The following is a 19,519-nucleotide window of genomic DNA, read 5'->3' on the forward strand; positions in this document are numbered from 1 at the left end:
CGACAAGTCAGCAAGCTGGCCGCATGGCTGGCTGTATGACGGCTGGCTGGCCAGCTGGCTGGGTGGAGTGGGACATGGATGGCTGATGCCGGCAGAAGGAGGGATGAGGAGGGGTGGTGAGGTGAGCATGGGCCAAGCATCCATCTTTGCGTCCGGCGGGCGGTGTGTTTTGCCCGCCATCCGGGGTCAGCAACAACGGGAAGAGGCTTTGGCCTGCCTGCTTGCCATGCTTTCCTCCGTGCTTTAAACTCATTACACGGCCGTGGCCAACCGGGTCGCTCGACGGGCCAGTCCTCTGCTCGCCGCCTCCCGAAGCGGAAAGTGAGCAAGGCCTGGACTCGCATAAGCCCATTCCAGAGGCTGCTGTCAGCAGAAACCTACAGCTACCTACCTACGTGTCCAGCCATGTTGTATGCAGCGCGTAGTACCTCAGTACCTTGTTGCATGTACGAAGTACGAAGTACGTGGTGGTCGTACCTAGTATGCAGTAGTAGTACTGATGTAGAGGTAGTATTCACGCCGTGCGGGTTTGTTGCATTTTGCTCCTGTTGGAGTGACTGCCGCTCGCCCTCTGTTCCATGCGGCCAAAGATGTGTGTCTCGCGCTGCCTGCCGTGTCCCAACCGGCCGGACAGGCAGGGCCGGCGGTGGGCAGATGTCGTCGTCTCGACGCGCACACAAGGCACATACAGATCCAGGGACGCACATGCACACCGGCTGAAATCGTCCGGCGCAAACAACACCCAACAACGACAACACCGGGGGCCAGGAGGGTCAGCCGGCCTTCTTTTTTTTTTATAAACACGCAGCGGATTGGCCGTGACTCTCTCACTCTCTCTGCTCGTGCCTTGTTTCTTGTGCGAGGCTACCAAAACGTATGGGCAGGCTCACGAAACACCCACACCAAAACCGCGGACGTATCTCCTACAAACTACAGGATGAGGCACGACAAATACGTGGTATAGTAGTATACGTACTGCACTCGCAAACAAGATGTACTCGAGTTGTAGTTTGCAGATACAGTAATACGCAAACGCCTCGTGCTCAGCGCCATGTCGGAACAGTGTTGCATCGCGGACACAACGCGGCGGCCGCGCCATCGGCGGCCATCGATCGTCCCGCCGACCGACCCGGCCCGCCGGGAAAGCCTGCTGGTGATGCATGCTATAGGTACCCTCATATTATACTTTGCGCGTCCCATCGCACGCAATATCTATGTACCATGCGTAACAGGGCGCCCGCCACGATCTGGAGCATGCACAGCAAGCGGCTCTGCCTCGCATCACCCTCATCATCGTCATCGTCATCGTCATCGTTACCATCACCACTGTCGTCATCATACCAGCAGACGAGAGATGGGATGCCTCGACGTCGAACGACGACTGGAAGCGCAGCCACGCTCTCTCCACCCTGGCGCTTGGCTGGCTTGCCATGTCGTTTCATCTACATGGGGACCCTCCCCCCACCCGCCACGAAACAGCCTCGAGGGGGGTGGAAAAGGGGGCGCCGCACCTAGTCCCTTGGCCAGGGGCGCGCGCGCGCTGGCCGCCGACTTTGCTCCTCCATCTTCTCCCTCCTCCTCGTCTCGTAGTACAAGGGGGTTACCACCTCCTACGAATACCTACACTACTAACTTACTACGTAGGTAGTCAGGGATGCCGTTGCGCAACGCATCCATTTTAGACGTGGCGCGCGCTCGGAGAGAGAGCCCTGGGGCGGGTCTGAAGCCTGTGCCTGTGCCTGGCATGTCACAGTTTCCATCTTCCTGGGGGGGATGGGGAGTTCGCGCAGCCCAAGGTTGAAACAACAAGGAGCGACTCCATCCAGCCATGAGATGAGTCTCCTCCGTACTACTTCCGACGTACTCTATGTATGGGGGCACGCATACTGGGATACCTTAGCTACTGTAGGTAGGGTGGCGCCGCAGCGTTTGTCTACCTACGTACTACCTTTCTTTGCAGCTCGGCACACGCACGCTCAAACAAGCCAAGCAACAAGGCAGGCCCCGCCTCGGCTCGCTCAGCCCATCTCATCAGCCTGCGTGCATGCGTGCGTGCGTGCATGCATGCCTTTTGTGAGATTCAGAACCCTTGTCGCGGCGAGCGATCGGCCGGGCCTGGGTGGTGGTGGTGGTGGTGGTGGTGGTCCGCACATACGTACATGATATGAGCAGGGGCTTCTCCTGCCCCTCATGCCCTCGCCGTGGCGATGCAGACGGCGATGCTGGAACGTGTGAGCTGGCAGAGCTCCTCCCTCTGCCCCCCTTTCATGCGCTGCAACTTGGCCATCGAAAAGCCAATTCTTCTGACGGCTCCTGCTACGGACAAACAAAGGCCCTCCTCCCTCCTCCCCACCCGCCACTCTCTTTGGGGCACAAGGATGGCCGCTGACTCCCTCTGACACGCCTTGATTATCATGCACCTGCACCCTGTGTGCCCGCCTAATAATGGATATTCTCCCTGGGGATGGCCGATGTGGGTTGTTAATCGCTGCTATTGATTGACCATGACTCTGTCTGTCAAACGGGTGACGACGGGCAGTGCAGTGTCCAAGTTTTATTTGTTCATGCATGCCAACGGCCATCCCGTTTGACACTCCGGCCGATCTTGAAAGTAAAGTCTCCACCCATCAATCATCCAGTCAACGACCCGCACAGAAAGCGATGATGCATCTCATTCCAGAAGCAGATGGGCCAGCAGCCCTGGCACTTATTCGTGCATCACACCGCCGTCGAGTAGGTAACTTATTAGTGTGCTCTGCTAGTATGTATTGTACCTCTACAACATCTCTTAGGGCAAGCAAGGGTTCATTATTATCCAGACAAGATGCCCCCTCTCGATTCTCGATTCTTCCTCGACTGACACACAGATGGCCGCCGTCCCTCGGGGCCTAAATTGTCTGTCAAGCTAACTTAGTGGGCAAAGAGCTCGACAGAAAGCTACCTGTACCTAACCACTATCAACCTAGCTCACGTATCCAAAGAGATATCAGGGGGTGACAAATACGTACCAACAACGCGCCTCCGCACCGGCACTGCTCTCCCACCTCGTGACACGCCCGTCAGAGTCTGCTTCACAACCAACCGTCGCAGATAGAGTACCGTAGTAGACTTTCAGCCGTACTGCAGTAACTACTAGTCCTAATCAATCTGTCGACACTGCTGCGTGCTCCCGCTTTCTTGCCCCCAACCTACCTACGGTCGTTTCACGGTGACATTCATCATCCCGGGCCACGGGACTTGACCAACCCGCCGATGCCTCCTCCGCATGCCACCTTCTCAATCGGTTCGCGGCCTGGGGAAGAAGAGGGGAGGGGAGAGGGGGGCGGCCGCGGGGGGGTCACGGTGCGTCAGTGCGCAAAGCCGTTCCGGATCGACGCATCATGTCCGTGCCCTGTGCCGGAACATCAGTTCACCTTTGTCCCAGCTTGCACGGTCTCGTCCTTCTTGCCCCCCTTCCGCCAACGCCCATTCACAAATGCGACCTCGGCTTCGAGACGCGCCGTCCCGCCTGAACGTTTGCTTTGGAGGCGGATGAGCTCGAACACACAAAGGCCCCGCGCCCGGTTGGCTGGCGTGCGGCATCTTCCTTTTCCGATTGGAGATGCTGCAGAATCGGGGGTTCGAGCAGACATGAAACCGCTGCGGGTCGATCAGGTGCGATGTCAATCAGCCGAGAGGGCCTGCAGCATGCCATGCCAGATCCCGAGCGTCCGGTGAGCCTGCACGAGGATACCGAATCTCATTGTTCACATCGTAATCAACGTAGAGTACCAAGTACAGGGCGCGCGCTGCACGGTAGTTCAATTCCCAGACTCCCAAACGCCCAAATACTCCAAGACACCAAACCGCTTTCGAATGCTTGCAGCCAACTGATCACTTTCCTTTGCGTCACTGCCGCTCGGAGACAAGCCTCTTCACCTTGTCGAGCAGTATCGTGCTCTCTCGCCCAAGCTTCTTCTTGCCGTCCCTGCCTCGCGTCTTGGCCATGGCCTTCTTGAAGCGCTGCCTTTCCGCCAGCTTCCTCTCGCGCTCCTCGCGGCGGCGCTGAGCCTCCCTTGCGCGCTCCTCGGCTTCGGCGCGGGCCTGGTCCGCCTTTTGCAGCTGCTTATCGTAGTAGCCGGGGCGTCTCGTCCTACGGCGCATCCCATCGCTGAGGCCCTGCCCGTCCTCGGCGACTGCGCTGCCGGCGCCGACCTGTGCTTTCTCCTCGTCCCTGAGCATGAGCTCGCGCGTGGGGTGCATTTTCTCAGCATCTGCATCCGTCTCCTCCGAGGCCTGCGTCTCCTTTCGGTCCTTCAGTGCGGCGGTGTCCGTGTCATGATGGCTGTCCGCGTCGGCGTCATCGGAGCCGTCTTGCCTGACTGCTGTCTTTTGCCGCTGCTGTTGCTCCTGCGACTTAATCTTTGCGTACTCCTTCTTGACCTTGGCCTTGTGGATGAGGTCCTTTTTAATTTTGGTGACTACGAGGATGAGCATGTCGCGTGAGCTCATGCGCGAGGTTCACAGCGGAGCAGGAGGACAAACCTTTTCGTCGCCACGGCCCGTCTGGCAGATTGTCGGGCCCTACTCTGAAACCGCGCTTAGGCTTTTTGGAGGCAGACTCTGTGTCGGCGGCCTCGAGCGGCCGCTTCGGAGCCATTGTTGGGTGCTTGTCGCCGCTCAGTCGCTGGATGTATCGGTGAGCTGAGGATTATGTGAATGCTGCGGAAAGTTTCTGCGCTGAAGTTGAATGTCGTCGCAGCATTATTGGCCATTAGCGCAGGCGGCAGAGAAGAATGCCCCGGAAGACGGTGGGTCCCCACAGCTGGGCATCCACTAGACGGGGCCCTGCATTGCAGCACCTTTCGTAAGTAGTAGCTGGTACAAACTAAATTGGCGCCGAGCGCTGTCTTGTGCTGGCGCTGCCGCGGCCGCCAGCCTAAACCGACCACCTCCCGTCCCATCAAATGCCCCCCCACCAGGCCTCTGACAGCAGCTCAGAACGGGTTAGGTAGGTGCCCAAGCCTCACGGCAGCGCGCCAGTTTTTGGCTTCCAAGCTTGATTTAAGAGCCGGCTCGAAAGCCAGGCCCAGGCCAGCCTCAGTCACCGGTTGGTCGCCTCCACTGGCATCTCGTCTCTCCTTCTTTTCATGTTGGCCTGGGCAGACTTGCACGTGCCAAACACACAAGTTAGAGTATTAGGTACTTTTATGCACTGAGCGATAAAGGAACAACCCCGATGACCACTCGGAGGAGTACTTATTCGTTTAACGCGTATGAAGAGGTACGAAGCGCTTGCTATTGAAAGACGTCGCTACAAGTGAAGGACATGCCAGTCTCTGTAATACTTCAAGTGCCAAGGAAATCAATCGAGGACCTGTCACTGACCCTTTTCGCCTAAAAGTGAGTAGTAGAATGCATGTGTTGGCACCCAAGTGAAGAAGTGGCCCCCCCCGTGACAGACCGACTTGTTACGTACTGCTGTTACCGTCTGGGAGCCTGTGACGATGACGGCACTAACACCCCACCCGCGCCTTGCCGTTAACCGCAACGGTCAGTCGCCATCTTCTTCCTCACCTGCCGTCGCCTCCACCGTCCTCGGCTCTTGCATGATTCACCGCCATCGGCCTCGACCAACCGCTTCCTCAACCTCCGTCGACCATTCTTTTCCTCGTCTCGGCCCAACCACTGATCCAGCGGATCCGATGTGACGGCTCCAGATGACCAGTAGCCGCTCCCCGACGCCGCCGTCGTCGCCCGACCAGCGATAGCTGCTGCTTATCACGCCCAACCCGTCCTTCGCCGACCGTCATCGGGTCTCGGCACCACGACTACACATCTGCCGCCTCCCGACGCGAGTCTTCTCACGCCCGACCCATATTGACCCAAGACTCTTCCGAGGGCCGCAGCTTTGTGCTGCGGTTCTTCTAATGTCTTGCCCCCCGGGCCAAGCCGAAAATGCCCATCTTCCAGGCCGATCTCGACCACGAGCGCTGCTCTCATCGCCCCGACCCCGAGCCCATCGACATCCGTCCGCTGTCTCCCAGTTTCAGGCGTCTTTCTGAGGAGAGTCTGCGCACTGAGCTTTGCGAAGGGCCCATCCTAGACAGTCCACCGTATCCGTCAACGCCCTCGAGGAACAGCGGCGATGGTGCAGTCTTCGATCGCACGGATCTCATTGAGCGGTTAAAGCGTGGCGAAAATTCGGCTTGGATTCCCAGTCGACAAGTACGTTCCGCAGCAGACGCCTTTGTTCTTTCATTGCTCATTCGTGCTGACCCAATACGCAGTTCGAATCCGTCGTCGGAACATCCACCAACACCGCCCATGTCTGCAAAAGCTCTCGCTCCTCGTCCCACTCGTCCGGGCTCCTTCCGCCTGCCCAAATAACCCCGGAGAAGGACCGCACAACAAAGATATATCCAGATGAGCGGCTGCAAGATGGGCTGAGTATCGAGCGACCTCGCTCGGCACTGCACAGTGGAGACTTTACGCACGAGGAAGGACGAGACGAGGGCCAGCACAGCCGTGGCATCACGAGACAAAAGTTCCCCCGGCCCGCGATCCAGAGCCCGTGGGTTGCTACGTCCCCTCCACGAGACTTTTCGCCCTTCCCTTTCGACCACAGGGCTTCTCTGCAAGGCACATCACCATCAATCCGGCCAACTGCGTCGCCGTTGTCATCCTCACTGTCCTCCAGTTTTGCCTACCAGCCTCCAACCAGCCCTCTCGTTCAGTCAGAGAGCAATGATGAGCTCGACCTGGCCCTCGAGCGTGGTGCCGCCAATTTGTCTGTGGGCTTCCATAGCTCCAGACGGCACACGCTTACCTCGTCTCACTCGTCGCCTTTCGGCTCCCCTTCGCCGCGGATATCCATGAACTCTTGGACCCCGCTGAGACGAGATGGATCCCTCCCTTACCAGGCGCATCAGCCTCGTAGATCCCTCAACTCAACGCCAAGCTTCCTCCACCCTGGCTCGTCACCGCAAACACCTCTGCTACGGTCGAGGCGGCCGTCTTTCAGCTCGGATGCCTCTCCGATCCAGCACGCATCCATGGTTGGTTCGTATGAGGAAAGTATACTTCGGGGTCGTATGTCAACTACTCCCTCGAGGCCGTTTGACTTTCTGGCTCAAATAGGCGTCCTGGGCAAAGGAAAGTGCAAGCCTACCTTGCGTTGTCCAGACCATGTCACCCTGCAATTTGCTGCTGTATACTACAGTTACGGCAGTACCCCGCATGGGAGGTCGCGGTCTAACGACGGGCCCAGCCCGTACGTTGGCCAGATTGATCTCGAGAATGGCCTCACCAACCCCGAGGAAGAGTCCAGGTTGAGGAGAAAGGTTCAAAGCCGGTATTCCGAAAGGATGCCAGCAGATGCCGATATCGAGATGACTGGCTCTGGCCCCGAAGTGGATCAAAAGCGAGCAACCAAGACGAAGCGACGCTCGGGATCACCAAAGAGGCCACCTGGCGGTAGCTACCGCATTCCGGAAAAGGGACAAATCCAGCTCATCATCAAGAACCAGAACAAGACTGCCGTGAAACTGTTTTTGGTCCCTTACGATCTCACCGGGATGGAGCCGGGTACCAAGACATTTATACGACAGCGCAGCTACTCAGCAGGCCCCATCATCGATCACGTCCCTAATCTCAGCGAATCCGACAATATGAGCCGGCCTATGCTCCGCTATCTTGTTCATTTGCACATTTGCTGCCCGTCCAAGGGTCGATATTTCTTGTACAAAAGCATTCGCGTCGTTTTTGCCAACTGCGTGCCCGAGGGCAAAGAGAAATTGCGCAACGAGACGACATGGCCGGAGCCACGCTTTACACCGTACAAGCCCATCCGCGTTATGCACCCTCCCGTGTCGTCAACAGGACCGGCGGCTATGCTCGCAGCGGAGAAGGCTTTCAGGAGAAGAAGCTTGGGTATCTCCTTTGGCGGAGCGGCGAGCCGCGTTTCGTTCGATATACTAGATGGCTTGGACACCAACGTTCATGCCGGCACCGGCACCGCGGGCGGAAACACGCTACCGATTGAGCCCATACCCTTCAGGCTCCCAACGCCTCATATGCGTGTAAGCAGCGACATCAGCGACTCCACAGCCATGACTGCAGCTGGCCTGCGTTCGCCTGAGTCGTCCTCGCACAGCCGGCCTTCAACAAAAGACTCGTCTGGTGCTGTCCCTTGGGGCGCTTCGCAATACGAGAAGCTCAACAAGGGCGATGCTGGCTACGGTGGCTACAGTTTCAACGGCAGTCCGACGGGCAGCGGTTCTCCGGTCGGCACAGAGGGTTTGTTGTCTCAGCGACTTCGTTCGCTTGGAGTGAAGACGAAGAAAGCACCGCAGGGCTCACAGGACGATTAACGATTCGTCTCTTGGCCTGCATAGCCACGGAGCTTTCCCCACAGAGCATTGTATATTTTTACTCGGCTTCAATCCGCTCATTGCATACTTGGTAGTTTCGGTGTTCTGGTATACAGGTCTCTCTTAATTAGGTCGGCGGTCACACATGACACGACGCCAGATGCATATCCATCGGTCTTTTTTGTTCTATATTTACCATAGACTCGGGTTGGCGAGAATTGACTTCTATTACCTGGCTACATACAAGCTTCCACGTAGCCTCCGCTAGCAGCGAGGCGCCTAGGCGCGAGCGACGTTTGGACCGACTTTTGGCTTTGTTATTCGCAGGCAAGTGACAGGCAGTGGGGTGACTGATACATGTGGGAGACATCTGCTTGACGGACGAGGGAGGGCGACTTGACTTTCTGATAGCCTTGACATCTATTCGAACTTTGCAATGACTCCTACTTCTCTTCAATATGAACACCTGGGAGACTTGTCTGCCACTCCCGTCATCGTGTTTTACACTCGTATTGTACAATATACATGGCGATAAATAGCAAGGGAATCGGGTGTTCTATACAATTGCGCCGAGGTCTACGTCCCTCCGGTCCGGGGTGACGTGTATTCGATCTTTCTCGCTCTCTCCATTTGCGTCATCGGAACGTCCCCACGGCAGCTTCGAGAGGGGAGGTGGCGAGGGTCTCTCTTCTTGTGTTGATTTCGTAGGAATCATGATGCATCCTGCAGATTGCCCGTCTTCTCCGAGATCACAGCGTTCAGGCGGTCTATATCCAGTTCGGCCTGGCGGGCGGCTTGGGTCTGCGTCACGTCCTCTCCGGGTGGGGGCAGTGGTGGCGACGACGATAACGACGAAGACTGGGCCGTGGCGCCGTCGCCGTCGTCGTCGCCGCTGGCGGTGGTACTTGCGCCGGAACGGCTGGCGCGCCGCTGTTTCAAGAGGTTCTCGACGCGGCGGAGCTCCCGATCCAGGTAGTTCTTCATGGCATTGGCCTCCTTGTATGGGAAGATGCGGAGCAACTCCCTGGTGGCGCTGCTGAGGCTCTTTTCCACGCGAGCTCCTGTCCACTTGCCGGGTAGGTTCCCGAAATCGGAGGTGAGGAACGCGTGGTGCAGCCTCGGGCAGCGAAGCTCTATCTGCTCCAGCTTGTGGGAGATCCGGCCCGACCAGGCGGCCACGTTGCGGAGCTTGATCCATTCTTTCTGGAGGCTGAGGACAGTGGCCTTGGACGCCACCAACACGCGTCTGCTCTTGAATTCGCGACGCGTTTGAAGGTCGCTGGCCTCGGTCGTCCACCCGCGCCATCGGGGCATGAGCATGTCCTCACACCACTCCATGGCGTGCTCCCACTGGCCCGTCTCGGCCAGGTACTGCACCACGAGGTTCCAGTTGTTGTGCGTCAGCTTGAACCCTGCACCCGTCACCTGTTTGACACAGTCGAGCAGCCCATGCCCGTCGTTGGCCTCCCTGTAGGCCTTGACCACCACGTTCAGTGCCCAGTCGAGATCATACTCGTGCGCCGGGTAGATGCCGCCATGTATCCGTCGGCTCCTGGCCAGCGTGCTGGCCCAGGTCTGCTGCCACATCTTGTAAACGTGCTCGAATTGCTCGTCCTTGAGGTAGGCCAACATCAAGGCAGCAGCGACCACTGGCGGGAACGCCACCTCGCCTCGGTACTTTGGAAATACCTCTGCGTACACGTTGATCAGCTCCTCGGCTGTGGCGAATTCCCGGAGCTCGACGAGCAGCCTGATAGCCCGTCCGATACCGCGTGTCTGCATTCTCAGTTCCATAAGCCCCTGAGGCGTGTTGGTCGGTGGTTCGTCGGCGACGTCGCGGGAGCCTCTCGCCACAGTCACGGGGAGCATGGCCCGCAGGCGCTGGACAATCTCTCTACCCAGCTTGCGAGTCCGCATTGTTCTCGGGTGCCGCCGGATAGCAGCATCCACCAGCGCAACGTGGGCTTTGAAGGACAGCGGTTGTCCAGCCTGCCGCATCTGTGATTCGATGGTCTCAACGAGGGCCTGGTCTCCGGTGCGCAGAGCGCCGGTCATCACCACCGTGAAATGCTCGGGACGAACAGGGAAAAGCTTGTTCTTACGTGCCTTCTGTAGCAGATGAAAAGCCGGATGTACCTGGTCGACCCGCACCAGGGCTTCGAGGAGAAATTCGTATGTCCCGCTATCCCACTCAATATCGTGTGTCTTCATCGCCCGGAGCAGTTCGTAGCACTTGTCAAGGTTGCCACGCACCCCATTATGGTAGAGAAGCTTGTTCCATACAGCCGTGGTTGTCGCTTTGCGCTTGGCAAGCTCGGAGCAGATGATTTCGGCATCCGTTATCCGATTGTTAAAACAATACGCCATAACGAGCGCCATTGCCATCTCTTTGGATACTGGAACGCGATCTTTTTGAGAGCGGTTGAAGAACTCTAACGTCGTTTCGAGGTCTCCTCTTTTTGATGCCATCGTCATCACGTGGGCATACGTGAATGAATCCGGATGAAGGGCAGGATCAATCTCCTCAAAGCATTGGATGACACGAGTGAAGTCATCGGCCCGTACATAACATTTCAACAGCATGTTCCATGTGTCAATGTCTGGCGTGACTCCGTACTTCTCCTTCATCAGCCGAAACTCCGTCTCGGCCGCAGCCACGTCCCCCGTCTGCGCATAAACATTCATGGTGCTTCGGAAAGCCCGGGGAGAATGTAAAACGTCGGGATAGCGAGCCACATATCGCGCCCACAGATCCTTGACCGCGTTGATGTCTCCTGCTTTGGCGTAGAACTTGAGAAACTTTTCGAACCCCCACTGGTCGAGGTCTCCCCAGGCACGATGCCAGTCACGATAGACCTCCTCAAGACCAGCAACGTCCGTCGGGAAGTAGAGTTCGAATAAGAGACGAAGGAGCGGCACAGGTGGCTTCGCACCTGTCAGCGCTCGGTAGGTCTTATACATATCTGGTAGCGCAACGAGGTTGTTTCTGGACTCCCGCCCATTTCTCCAGCGGCGTATCGTATGCACGAAATAGTCCTCATACATTTCCTTGTCGGCCCAAATATTAAGAATGGCGGCGGCCTGTTTTGGCGGGCAGGGCGGTTGCAACGCTGCCTCGGCTAAATGTCGTCGTAGAGTTGACAAACCCAGCCTGGTTTTGGCATGGAGATTGATGGAACGAAGTTTACCCGAAGACTCGATCTCAATGTATCGTTCAAGGGCAAGATATGGCTTCCAGAGGTCCGGTACCCTTTCAAGCTGGCGCAGTTTGATACCTTTCTCGGCGGTGCCCGCCTTAAAGTAGTCCAGCCAAACCTTCAACAGCATCGGCCATTGGCGATTTTCAAGCAGATATGAGATGAGATATTCAATACCGCCACTAAGACCTTTGAGCGCTGAGCCAGCCTCGAACCGCTCAATGGCAAGGTTGACGTCGCCGGAGCGCATGAGCGCGAGCACTCCAGCAGCCTGCAGCTCGTTGTCCCAGGAGTCCACCGGCAATTGGTGGAACAGGGACAACACCCTTCCGATTTCGACAATGTTCGTGGACCGCGAAAGATAGATGATGACCGGGTGCCGAAGGGTTTGCCGCTGGTCATCATCTTGCCTGCTGTATAGATCCCACACATCGTGGAATCGTTCTTCACCTGGCCGGGAGAGCAATTCCTCTAACGTCTGGGGTTTCGAGCCGAGCTCGAATTGGGGGGTGCTCGTCGTATCTGTCTCTTGTGACGCGCTTTCTTGTGTTTCCGAGGTCGAGGCTGTTCGGCGCGGCGCCTCCGCATCGGGGACATATCCCGCCATTCCGTGGCTCGTCCCGGCTTGTTGCAGAGCTCCTTCATCTAGGGCCGAAGAAGCGTGCGAGTGGCTGGGGAGAGTCTGGGGCGCTTCGGTTCCTGCGGCAGGCGCTTGGGGTTCTGAACTGACGGCAAAGGTTGACGATGTGAAATTTTGCCTTCGTGAGGAGCCAACCGCTTTTCTGCCGTCCTGCGGCCGTGGCATCGATGGATATAGCCGTCGGAGAAGCGCATATGTGCCGTTTGGGTACAAAAAGTCGAGCAGGAACGCAGAGGCGATCAAGCTCGTCCGGGCAGGCCCAGCATCGCCACCCGCAGCCTCGGCAGCCGTGGCAGCCGCGGCAGGCGGCGGCAGCGGCCAGATATTGAAGAGCTCTATTGCCGAAGCACCATGCTGCCAGAAGCCCGTGTGGAGGCGTCTACCTCGCTTATACGGGCGGCTCGCCTTGGGCAGGACGCGCTGGAGGTTGCACGATTCCAGGCTGGCGGCCGTTCTTTCGAGCATTGGTTTTCCGAGGGCGGCGCGGCATGCAAGCTGTCGAGTTCTAGACCAAAGCTATCGGCGCCGGCGCCGCTGGCATACTCGCGCGGGCGTGGCGGTTACGAAGAGCGAGGTCGCGCAGTCTGTGTCGTGTCGGCGTTGGAGCCCTGGAAAGACGTTCTCGGATTGCGATTTATCGTTGATGGGGCAAAAAAGTTGCTCGGGGAGTGGAAGCTCTGTAGATTACCGATCAGGACCCGCAAATTGGGCGGGAGCAACGTCTCTGCACGTGCAGCTGGTCGTCCCAAGGTGGAGCGCCTATAACGAGTACGTACTTCGTACAGTATACATCCATGTTCTGTTGCTCTCGTACGATGCGCGCACACAACCAGCAACAAGGGCTTCGCAGATCCATGGCGAAAGGATTTGTCGTCTTACAGGCTGTGAGGGCTTGGCTCGGGTTCCCATGAGGGTAGTTACAGGTAGACAACGTGCAGCATCGACAACGTCAAATTCTTGACAGTAACAAGTAATTTCATTCGCAAACGCCATGTACTATCATGAGCGCCCAAATCAATCATACAGGGCCTGTCGACAAACGTCTCCAGTCCAAGCTGTTTCCATCATGCTTCCCGATGCGCACCGCTGGTGTTGCACCATCAGGTTCAGGTACCTGTACCATCGCCTGTCCGGTCCTCTGTCGCAACAACCGCTGCAGTCTCCCGCGATGTGACGTTATCGTACAGGTCGTAACTTTTTCGTGTCCCAATAATCATTACCATGCGCCGTAACCGTCGCCCTTGCACTCATTTGTCCCCGTCGTTTGCGAATTCGTCGCGGTGCACCATCAGTACCTCGTTTCTGAGGCTCGACAAGGTGTCGAGGGAGCGACGGGGGTCCTGCTCGAGGCCGGCTCCCCGGCTGCGGCTGCGTGTGCGCTGCCGCCGACGGAACGGTCGCTGATCGGCCGGCGAGCCCGTGCGTGACGGGCAGTGCTCGCGGCGGGCGTTGCGGAATTGGTTGTAGCGGAGGAGTTGCGTCGTTGACGAGAGCATTGACGGAGACGTGTTGCGGGATACGAGCCCGAACGGCGACGTTGCCCGCCGGGGCGAGCGTCCACGTAGGTTGCTCGACTCGTCGGAGCGGAGCGACTTCACCTCGGCCCGCGTGACGCTGCGAGACCTCTTGCGGCCGCGGGTGAGCTCCTGATCCCCGGCATTCAGAGAGACGGCCACAGTCGGCTCGCGGAAGGAAGGGGTAACATCGGGAAGCCGAGCCATCTTTGTCTGGCTTGGGTCCCAACGGTCCTCAAGGTGCTTGTTGATGGGCTACTTTGTAGCCACAGAGGGAGGGTGCCCGTTGCACTGGCAGTAAAGGGGTGCGTAGATATGCCGTATCGACTGGAATGTGACGGGTTCTTGTGGGTACGGTGCTTGTAATGTAGTAGTAGAAGGTGTGCCCCAAAGGAAGACGGCGTCGAGGCAAGAGTGGCAATGGAGGAGGTTCATATAGTATTACAGTATTATGCCTGTCTCACCAGGCAAGAAGAAGGCAGTTGGGGATGATGATACTAGCAGACATGGGGGTGGGTGGCAGCGAGCGGACGAAGCGCACGCAGGTGTACCCAGTTCCTGGGGCCTTCACAGTCACCATCTGCATCCCAGCAAGCCACGGGCGGGAGATCGGGTCAGGTGAGCTAAGGCCGATGAGACGGCATCATAATGGACGAGGTGCTGCCAACCCAACGGCCCAAAGCCGAAGCGAGCTAAACCTCGGTGGAACTTGGCTTGGGCTGTGATTTGGTTGCCGGTGCGGAGAGAGTTTGCGGGCTTGGCTGCGCCGCGTGTGAGCCAGCATGGGGGGTGGTTTGAGCCAGTGCCGGCGTCGCATTGTTCGCCGAGGCGTGTGTCGTCCCAAGCGCTGCATGTACCAAACTCGCGCGTGTGGCCCCTCCTCGTCCTTGTCCTCCTCCCCGCGCGGGCGCTTGTGTGCTGCTAGGTTGTTGCTGCTGGTGGTGCGGGTGCGGGTGCGGGTGCTTGCAGCGGACAACCCGGGAGGCATTTCCGTTGCGTGATGCATCCCTTTCCGTCCTCTTCGTTATTCATCGGGGCGAAGTCAAACGACTGCCGGAGGTTTTGCTGCTGTCGCCGTCCGTTGTTTGTCGCGGGCACACGCAGGCACACTCGGTGACGCATCTAGACCGAGCGGCAAAAAGACTCGAGCGCGGCGAAACCGGCATTGGCGGCGGGTGGCTAGGCGGAAAGGCGTCTCAGTGAGTGCAACGTGCGTTTCTGCGCGCCTTGTCGCCACGCACGAGAGATTCTGGCCGGCCCTTGCGGCGGACAGTCGGACAGGCCGGCCCCCGGGTAGCGACAGCAGCACCGCAGGAGGTGGCTTTGTTGCGGCAGTGCGAGCTGCTGCGGCCGTGTGGATCGCGGGACTGCGATGGAAGGTGCCTGCCGCGCTGGTCATGTCATGTCAAACAGAGTCAAAATCTCGGTCGAATGCGGTTTGAAAGACGAGCATGTCGTGCGTCCATGTGTCACCGACACTGCCTGATGAGAGGCTCGAGCTGTCTGCGATGTTCTTGGGTCCGTCCGTCCGTCCTTAGGTAGACTGTAACTTAGTTACTTTGTAGATGGCTCCTGCCCCAACAGGCTCCTTCCCACCCACCCGACTGATGAGAAGAAAATCGTCGTCAGAACGGAAGGCGCTGCCGGGCCCGATTTGTCCAATCGCCCGGGACTTGCCAATGCCTTTGCCAACGACGATGACATATGGCGGTTGCAAGATGCCAATCATAACCTCGCAACCACCCTCCCCCGCATCCCCAGCGTCACAGCAGTATTGACTCAACCTGGCGTCACGTCACTTCACGTCACTTCACTCTTCCTCCATTGCCGCCACTCAACATCGCCAAGACCAGTCTGCCGCACGAGCCAGCAGCGTGGTGCCTCGACCCAAACCCAAGTCTACGAGTGCCTTGGTCGGTGGGAACATAGGCCGTCGAGCCAGGAGCCGTCGCCCCCATCGCCCGATGTGTAATGTGGATTAGTGCACTGTACAGTACTGTGCCTCGTAGAGCAATAAGGTTGATGCTCCATGTTTTAGCATCAAGCCATGTCTCATCCAACCCGCAGCCACCAGCTTGGGCTCAGCACGCCGGCCTTCGAGACCATCATTGCCCCGGCTTGCATCCGGAGTGGCTCCGATCCAGGCAAGCCTTGCTCATCGTCGGATGCTTCGCCTCAAAAATTTGTTGTGAGTTTGACCCGTTGGTGGTCCTTGCACCGTTTATCCGTCGCGGCAAGAGGCTCTCGAAACCGGCAGCCCCACGAAGTGGCTTCTACCCAGCACGGCTTGAGTCTTCTCGGCAATATAATCGACCTCCTTGGGCCCGGGCCGTTCCTGCACCTTTTGCGGTTACTGTTACGTCTACTATATTAGTGGACTGTACAGTACCAGGCTGCTGTCCCATCTGGGCCCATACAAGGAAGGTGGCTCGTGCCAATGCAACTGTCCGCCATGTTTGGCAAGCCATCATCGATCGCGTCCGTCCATCGCAGGTAATAGATCTACTTCAGACCCCTTAGTCTTTCCCATTCTTCTTCTGTCATGCCAAACAGCAGCTCGTCGTACCATTTCCGGTCGAACCATGCCACTTGCCGCCGTCGTCCTTCGAGATGGAAGCCGATATCGGTGTAGAGATGCAGCCCTCGCTCGTTAAAAGAGTACGTTACGAGGCTGACTGTGTGCAATCCGCCATGGTGAAATGCCCAGTCGAGCATCCAGTTGATGGCTTCACGCCCGTACCCACGGCCCTGGTACGCATCGGCCAAGACGATGCCCAATTGCGCATTGCGATGGTGCGCCGTCGCTGCAGGGATGCCTCCCCATCCCAAACACATGATCCCAACGATTGTGCCTGTCTTGCCCGTCTTCTTGCCGTTGGTTTGATCGCCGGTGGCCACATTGCCGCTGGTGTTGGACGATGTTGCATTTCCATCCATATTTTGCTTCGTCTCCTCCTCCGGCAGAAGACAAATCGCAACGCCCAACAAGGACTTCGCAAACTGCTGTGTTGAGTAATCGATTTCCTTCTTCCCCTGTGGCCGGAAAAGGGACGGGTTCGCTAAGCACTGAGTAACTGGATCATCCTCCACCTGGGGCATGAAGGCCTTGATGTCTTCGTTTGCTTCGTCCATCTTGACGTACCGGAGCCGGCTGGACTGGAAGGCCGTCCTGGCGGCCGCGGTGACGAACGACATGGTCGCGTGAGCGGCCGCGGGATTGATCGACACGGTCGACGACATGGTTGGTTTGCCTCCGGATGGCTGACGCCCAGTTCATGCTGGGCAATGTCAAGGCCATTGGCCCTTGCACGCGTCTCTTGTTATAAGTACTAGCCTAACGAACAAAATACGTTACGCGGTGCCGCGGATCTGCCGCATTCCCAAAGCCATATCCCACGCACGGATTTGATACCTTCAGGCTCGTTTCCCTTTTGGTACTATGATCGTCTGTCTCCCCGACTGAGTCATCAGGGATCTACTTCGTATATGGCGCGCCCGGTGACCCAGAATCCCTGCGAGCCCTCAATCACGACGGATCAATCTTTTCCGCTCTTCGTTGTTAGGCATTCAATGAGCTTCTGCGGCACACAGCCCTTGAATTGTATAGGAGGACTGCTTATTCTCGACTTCTGCCGATTGTTTGCCGAGGAGCAAACTTCTTGTGTAAGTGCCAAAAGAGTCGAGTTCGGCGTTTAAACATGGCCCCACCACACATGAGCCTGACGTGCCATGCATGCGACAGCGGCAAGGTATAAGACACGTACGAAGTGAGAAGAGGGGCATAGGCGCACAGCTGATGATGATGAGAGCTTGATGGGCTATGAAGGGAGGAAGAAGAAGAGCTATATAGGTGGCCGAGCGAGAGAGAGAGACCAGTGAAAGAGCCGGCCAACTGTGAGGCTGACTAACCTATCTACACGAAGTAGGCCGCGCGGGCATGAGAAACATGCGACATGTCGATGGCAGGTACAGCATGGAGACAGCTTCCATATACACCCTCCACTACTGCGGCACCATGATTAGTGAGTCGACTGCAACTGCTCAGATTACGAGTAGTAGAGCCGTGAATGGTTCAAAGTACGAAGTACAGTACACGATACTACTATTGACGAGAACCCCATTGTGATGTGATGACCGTTGATAGCAATAGCGGCAATCCGCCTATCCCTTTTCCGCATAAGACTCGCCGTAACACGAGGCACAGCCTACCATCGCGTCTGGTCCCGCTTCGGTCGTCAGTCCCCCTACTGCACTCGTTTAATGCAGCTCTCTCGAAGCTGGCACGTAGCGGCACTGCTTTGCATAGATTCCACGCACCCGGCTTTCCGGCAGGACTCCCCTTGGGCCACCCACCTCGCACTGGGCTGCAGGAGAGTAATCTAGATGGGAAACAAAGGTATCGTTTCGGCCCTGCCGGTAGCGACGGTGCCGATGCTGCTCTGCGCGGCGACGTTCGTGCAGGAAGGGGCTTTCGGTAGGATAGACATGATCGTCTCGCCACTATGTTACGAACGTACGACTACGAGAGCTACCTACGAGTGGCCTCTGGGTGACTCCATGTGATATTGGCAGACGCCGCTGCATCCGACAACCGAGTGGGGCTATCGTCGAGGCCTGCGTGTGAGAGCAAAGACCTTTTGGGGTGCGTGGGATGGCCGCATCAATGTGGCCCGGTGTGCCGTGGACTCCCTATAATAACATGGTGATCTCGCGAAGACTAGGGAAAGAGAGAAGGGCCATCGGCCATACTGCGTAAGTATCGTTCTGACGCTGCGGCGAAGTGCCGATGTTGTGCTTTGTAAGGTCAGGTCCGCAGCTGCTGGCGCCAGAGAATTGGATCTGGCGAAGACCTGACGTTGTAGGCGAGAACGTCGAGATACACACACGCGGCCGGGTACTACCACCCATTACAATGTCACCATCGCGTCCAGCTCTGAAGCAGCTCGATTCTGAGAGCATATCAAAGAGCACCGAAAGCATGGCTGCCACAGGAATATACCACGGCATAGCATGGAGTCTTAAAATTTCACATTGTCAGTCGTGATGACGAAAGAGAACTTGCCACGGCGCTGTGAATAGTCGTTGCCGTAGAAAGCGCAACTCTCCACCCTCCTAGATGCCAGCACGCCACGTCTACCAAGCGCGAGGTCCATCGCGTTCGAGGCGACGCACCGGGTCGCTGGGTCACAGCCGGGACGCGCAACACGGTTCCCGTGCGCCACATATCAGTAACGCGTGCGGAGTGACGTGCAAATGGACGGCTCGCCGTTGCTGGTGATCTTGCGAAATAGGCAAGAGAACGCCGAGATGTTTTCACGCTGGAAACTCACCTCCCGGTGCGTCAGTGACCATGGTTAACAGTTGGGCCACGCCGACGCTTACCTAACCCAAATTCGGAAACCGCCCAGGCCAGGCCAGGCCAGGCCAAGTCAATGCGTCGAGCTGTCACAACCACATCACTGTTCGCGCCATCAAGCTCGTCGCGCAATTGTCACAGCCCTGGCGGCATAAATGATTGTTTCGCTTCTTCGGTGAATACTATTCAACGGTCCCTCTTTGGCTGGACATTTGACATCCTCCTCTTATTCGCCAGCATTCGATCCCGACGCAGCACGACAGCAAGAGGATACGCCTCGTCCGCCGCCTGGGGCCAGCAGCTTCCCGCTTGCTGCAACCCTGATCGACTTGCACTGAATCCCGCCCTCTCCCCCCCCGTCAAGCTGTCCCGAGCCGTGTCTCGCCGACATCGCTACGTGCCGGCCAGTGTTATGGCCGAGCGGAGACGTCGATCGATCTAGATCTCTCCTTTCCACGCCC

The 19,519-nt window shown here is 57.6% G+C and overlaps 6 protein-coding genes across 6 annotated transcripts; 2 read left to right on the forward strand and 4 right to left on the reverse strand.

Moving 5' to 3' along the window:
• Positions 1 to 3,708: 3,708 nt before the first annotated feature.
• JDV02_000176 (uncharacterized protein) lies at positions 3,709 to 4,798 on the reverse strand. The gene is made up of 2 exons (XM_047980951.1): positions 4,525 to 4,798; positions 3,709 to 4,460 (listed from the first exon to the last, which is right to left on the reverse strand). The coding sequence occupies exons 1-2, from the start codon at positions 4,637 to 4,639 to the stop codon at positions 3,889 to 3,891; spliced, it is 687 nt and encodes a 228-aa protein (XP_047836909.1). The 5' UTR covers positions 4,640 to 4,798; the 3' UTR covers positions 3,709 to 3,888.
• Positions 4,799 to 5,536: 738 nt separating this feature from the next.
• Positions 5,537 to 8,842, forward strand: JDV02_000177 (uncharacterized protein). Its single transcript, XM_047980952.1, has 2 exons — positions 5,537 to 6,207; positions 6,270 to 8,842. Exons 1-2 carry the CDS (start codon positions 5,938 to 5,940, stop codon positions 8,349 to 8,351), a joined length of 2,352 nt encoding a protein of 783 aa, XP_047836910.1. The 5' UTR covers positions 5,537 to 5,937; the 3' UTR covers positions 8,352 to 8,842.
• On the reverse strand, positions 8,547 to 12,834 carry JDV02_000178 (DNA helicase). Its single transcript, XM_047980953.1, has one exon. It carries the CDS (start codon positions 12,651 to 12,653, stop codon positions 9,063 to 9,065), a length of 3,591 nt encoding a protein of 1,196 aa, XP_047836911.1. The 5' UTR covers positions 12,654 to 12,834; the 3' UTR covers positions 8,547 to 9,062.
• A 601-nt stretch (positions 12,835 to 13,435) lies between these two features.
• Positions 13,436 to 13,909, reverse strand: JDV02_000179 (uncharacterized protein; the record flags this gene model as incomplete). The annotated part of the gene is made up of 1 exon (XM_047980954.1): positions 13,436 to 13,909. One exon carries the CDS (start codon positions 13,907 to 13,909, stop codon positions 13,436 to 13,438), a length of 474 nt encoding a protein of 157 aa, XP_047836912.1.
• A 2,295-nt stretch (positions 13,910 to 16,204) lies between these two features.
• On the reverse strand, positions 16,205 to 16,942 carry JDV02_000180 (uncharacterized protein; the record flags this gene model as incomplete). The annotated part of the gene is made up of 1 exon (XM_047980955.1): positions 16,205 to 16,942. The coding sequence occupies one exon, from the start codon at positions 16,940 to 16,942 to the stop codon at positions 16,205 to 16,207; it is 738 nt and encodes a 245-aa protein (XP_047836913.1).
• Positions 16,943 to 19,134: 2,192 nt separating this feature from the next.
• On the forward strand, positions 19,135 to 19,500 carry JDV02_000181 (uncharacterized protein; the record flags this gene model as incomplete). Its single annotated transcript, XM_047980956.1, has 1 exon — positions 19,135 to 19,500. The coding sequence occupies one exon, from the start codon at positions 19,135 to 19,137 to the stop codon at positions 19,498 to 19,500; it is 366 nt and encodes a 121-aa protein (XP_047836914.1).
• Positions 19,501 to 19,519: the final 19 nt, after the last annotated feature.

Source organism: Purpureocillium takamizusanense, chromosome 1 (assembly GCF_022605165.1).
Source record: "Purpureocillium takamizusanense chromosome 1, complete sequence".
NCBI classification, from domain to species: domain Eukaryota; kingdom Fungi; phylum Ascomycota; class Sordariomycetes; order Hypocreales; family Ophiocordycipitaceae; genus Purpureocillium; species Purpureocillium takamizusanense.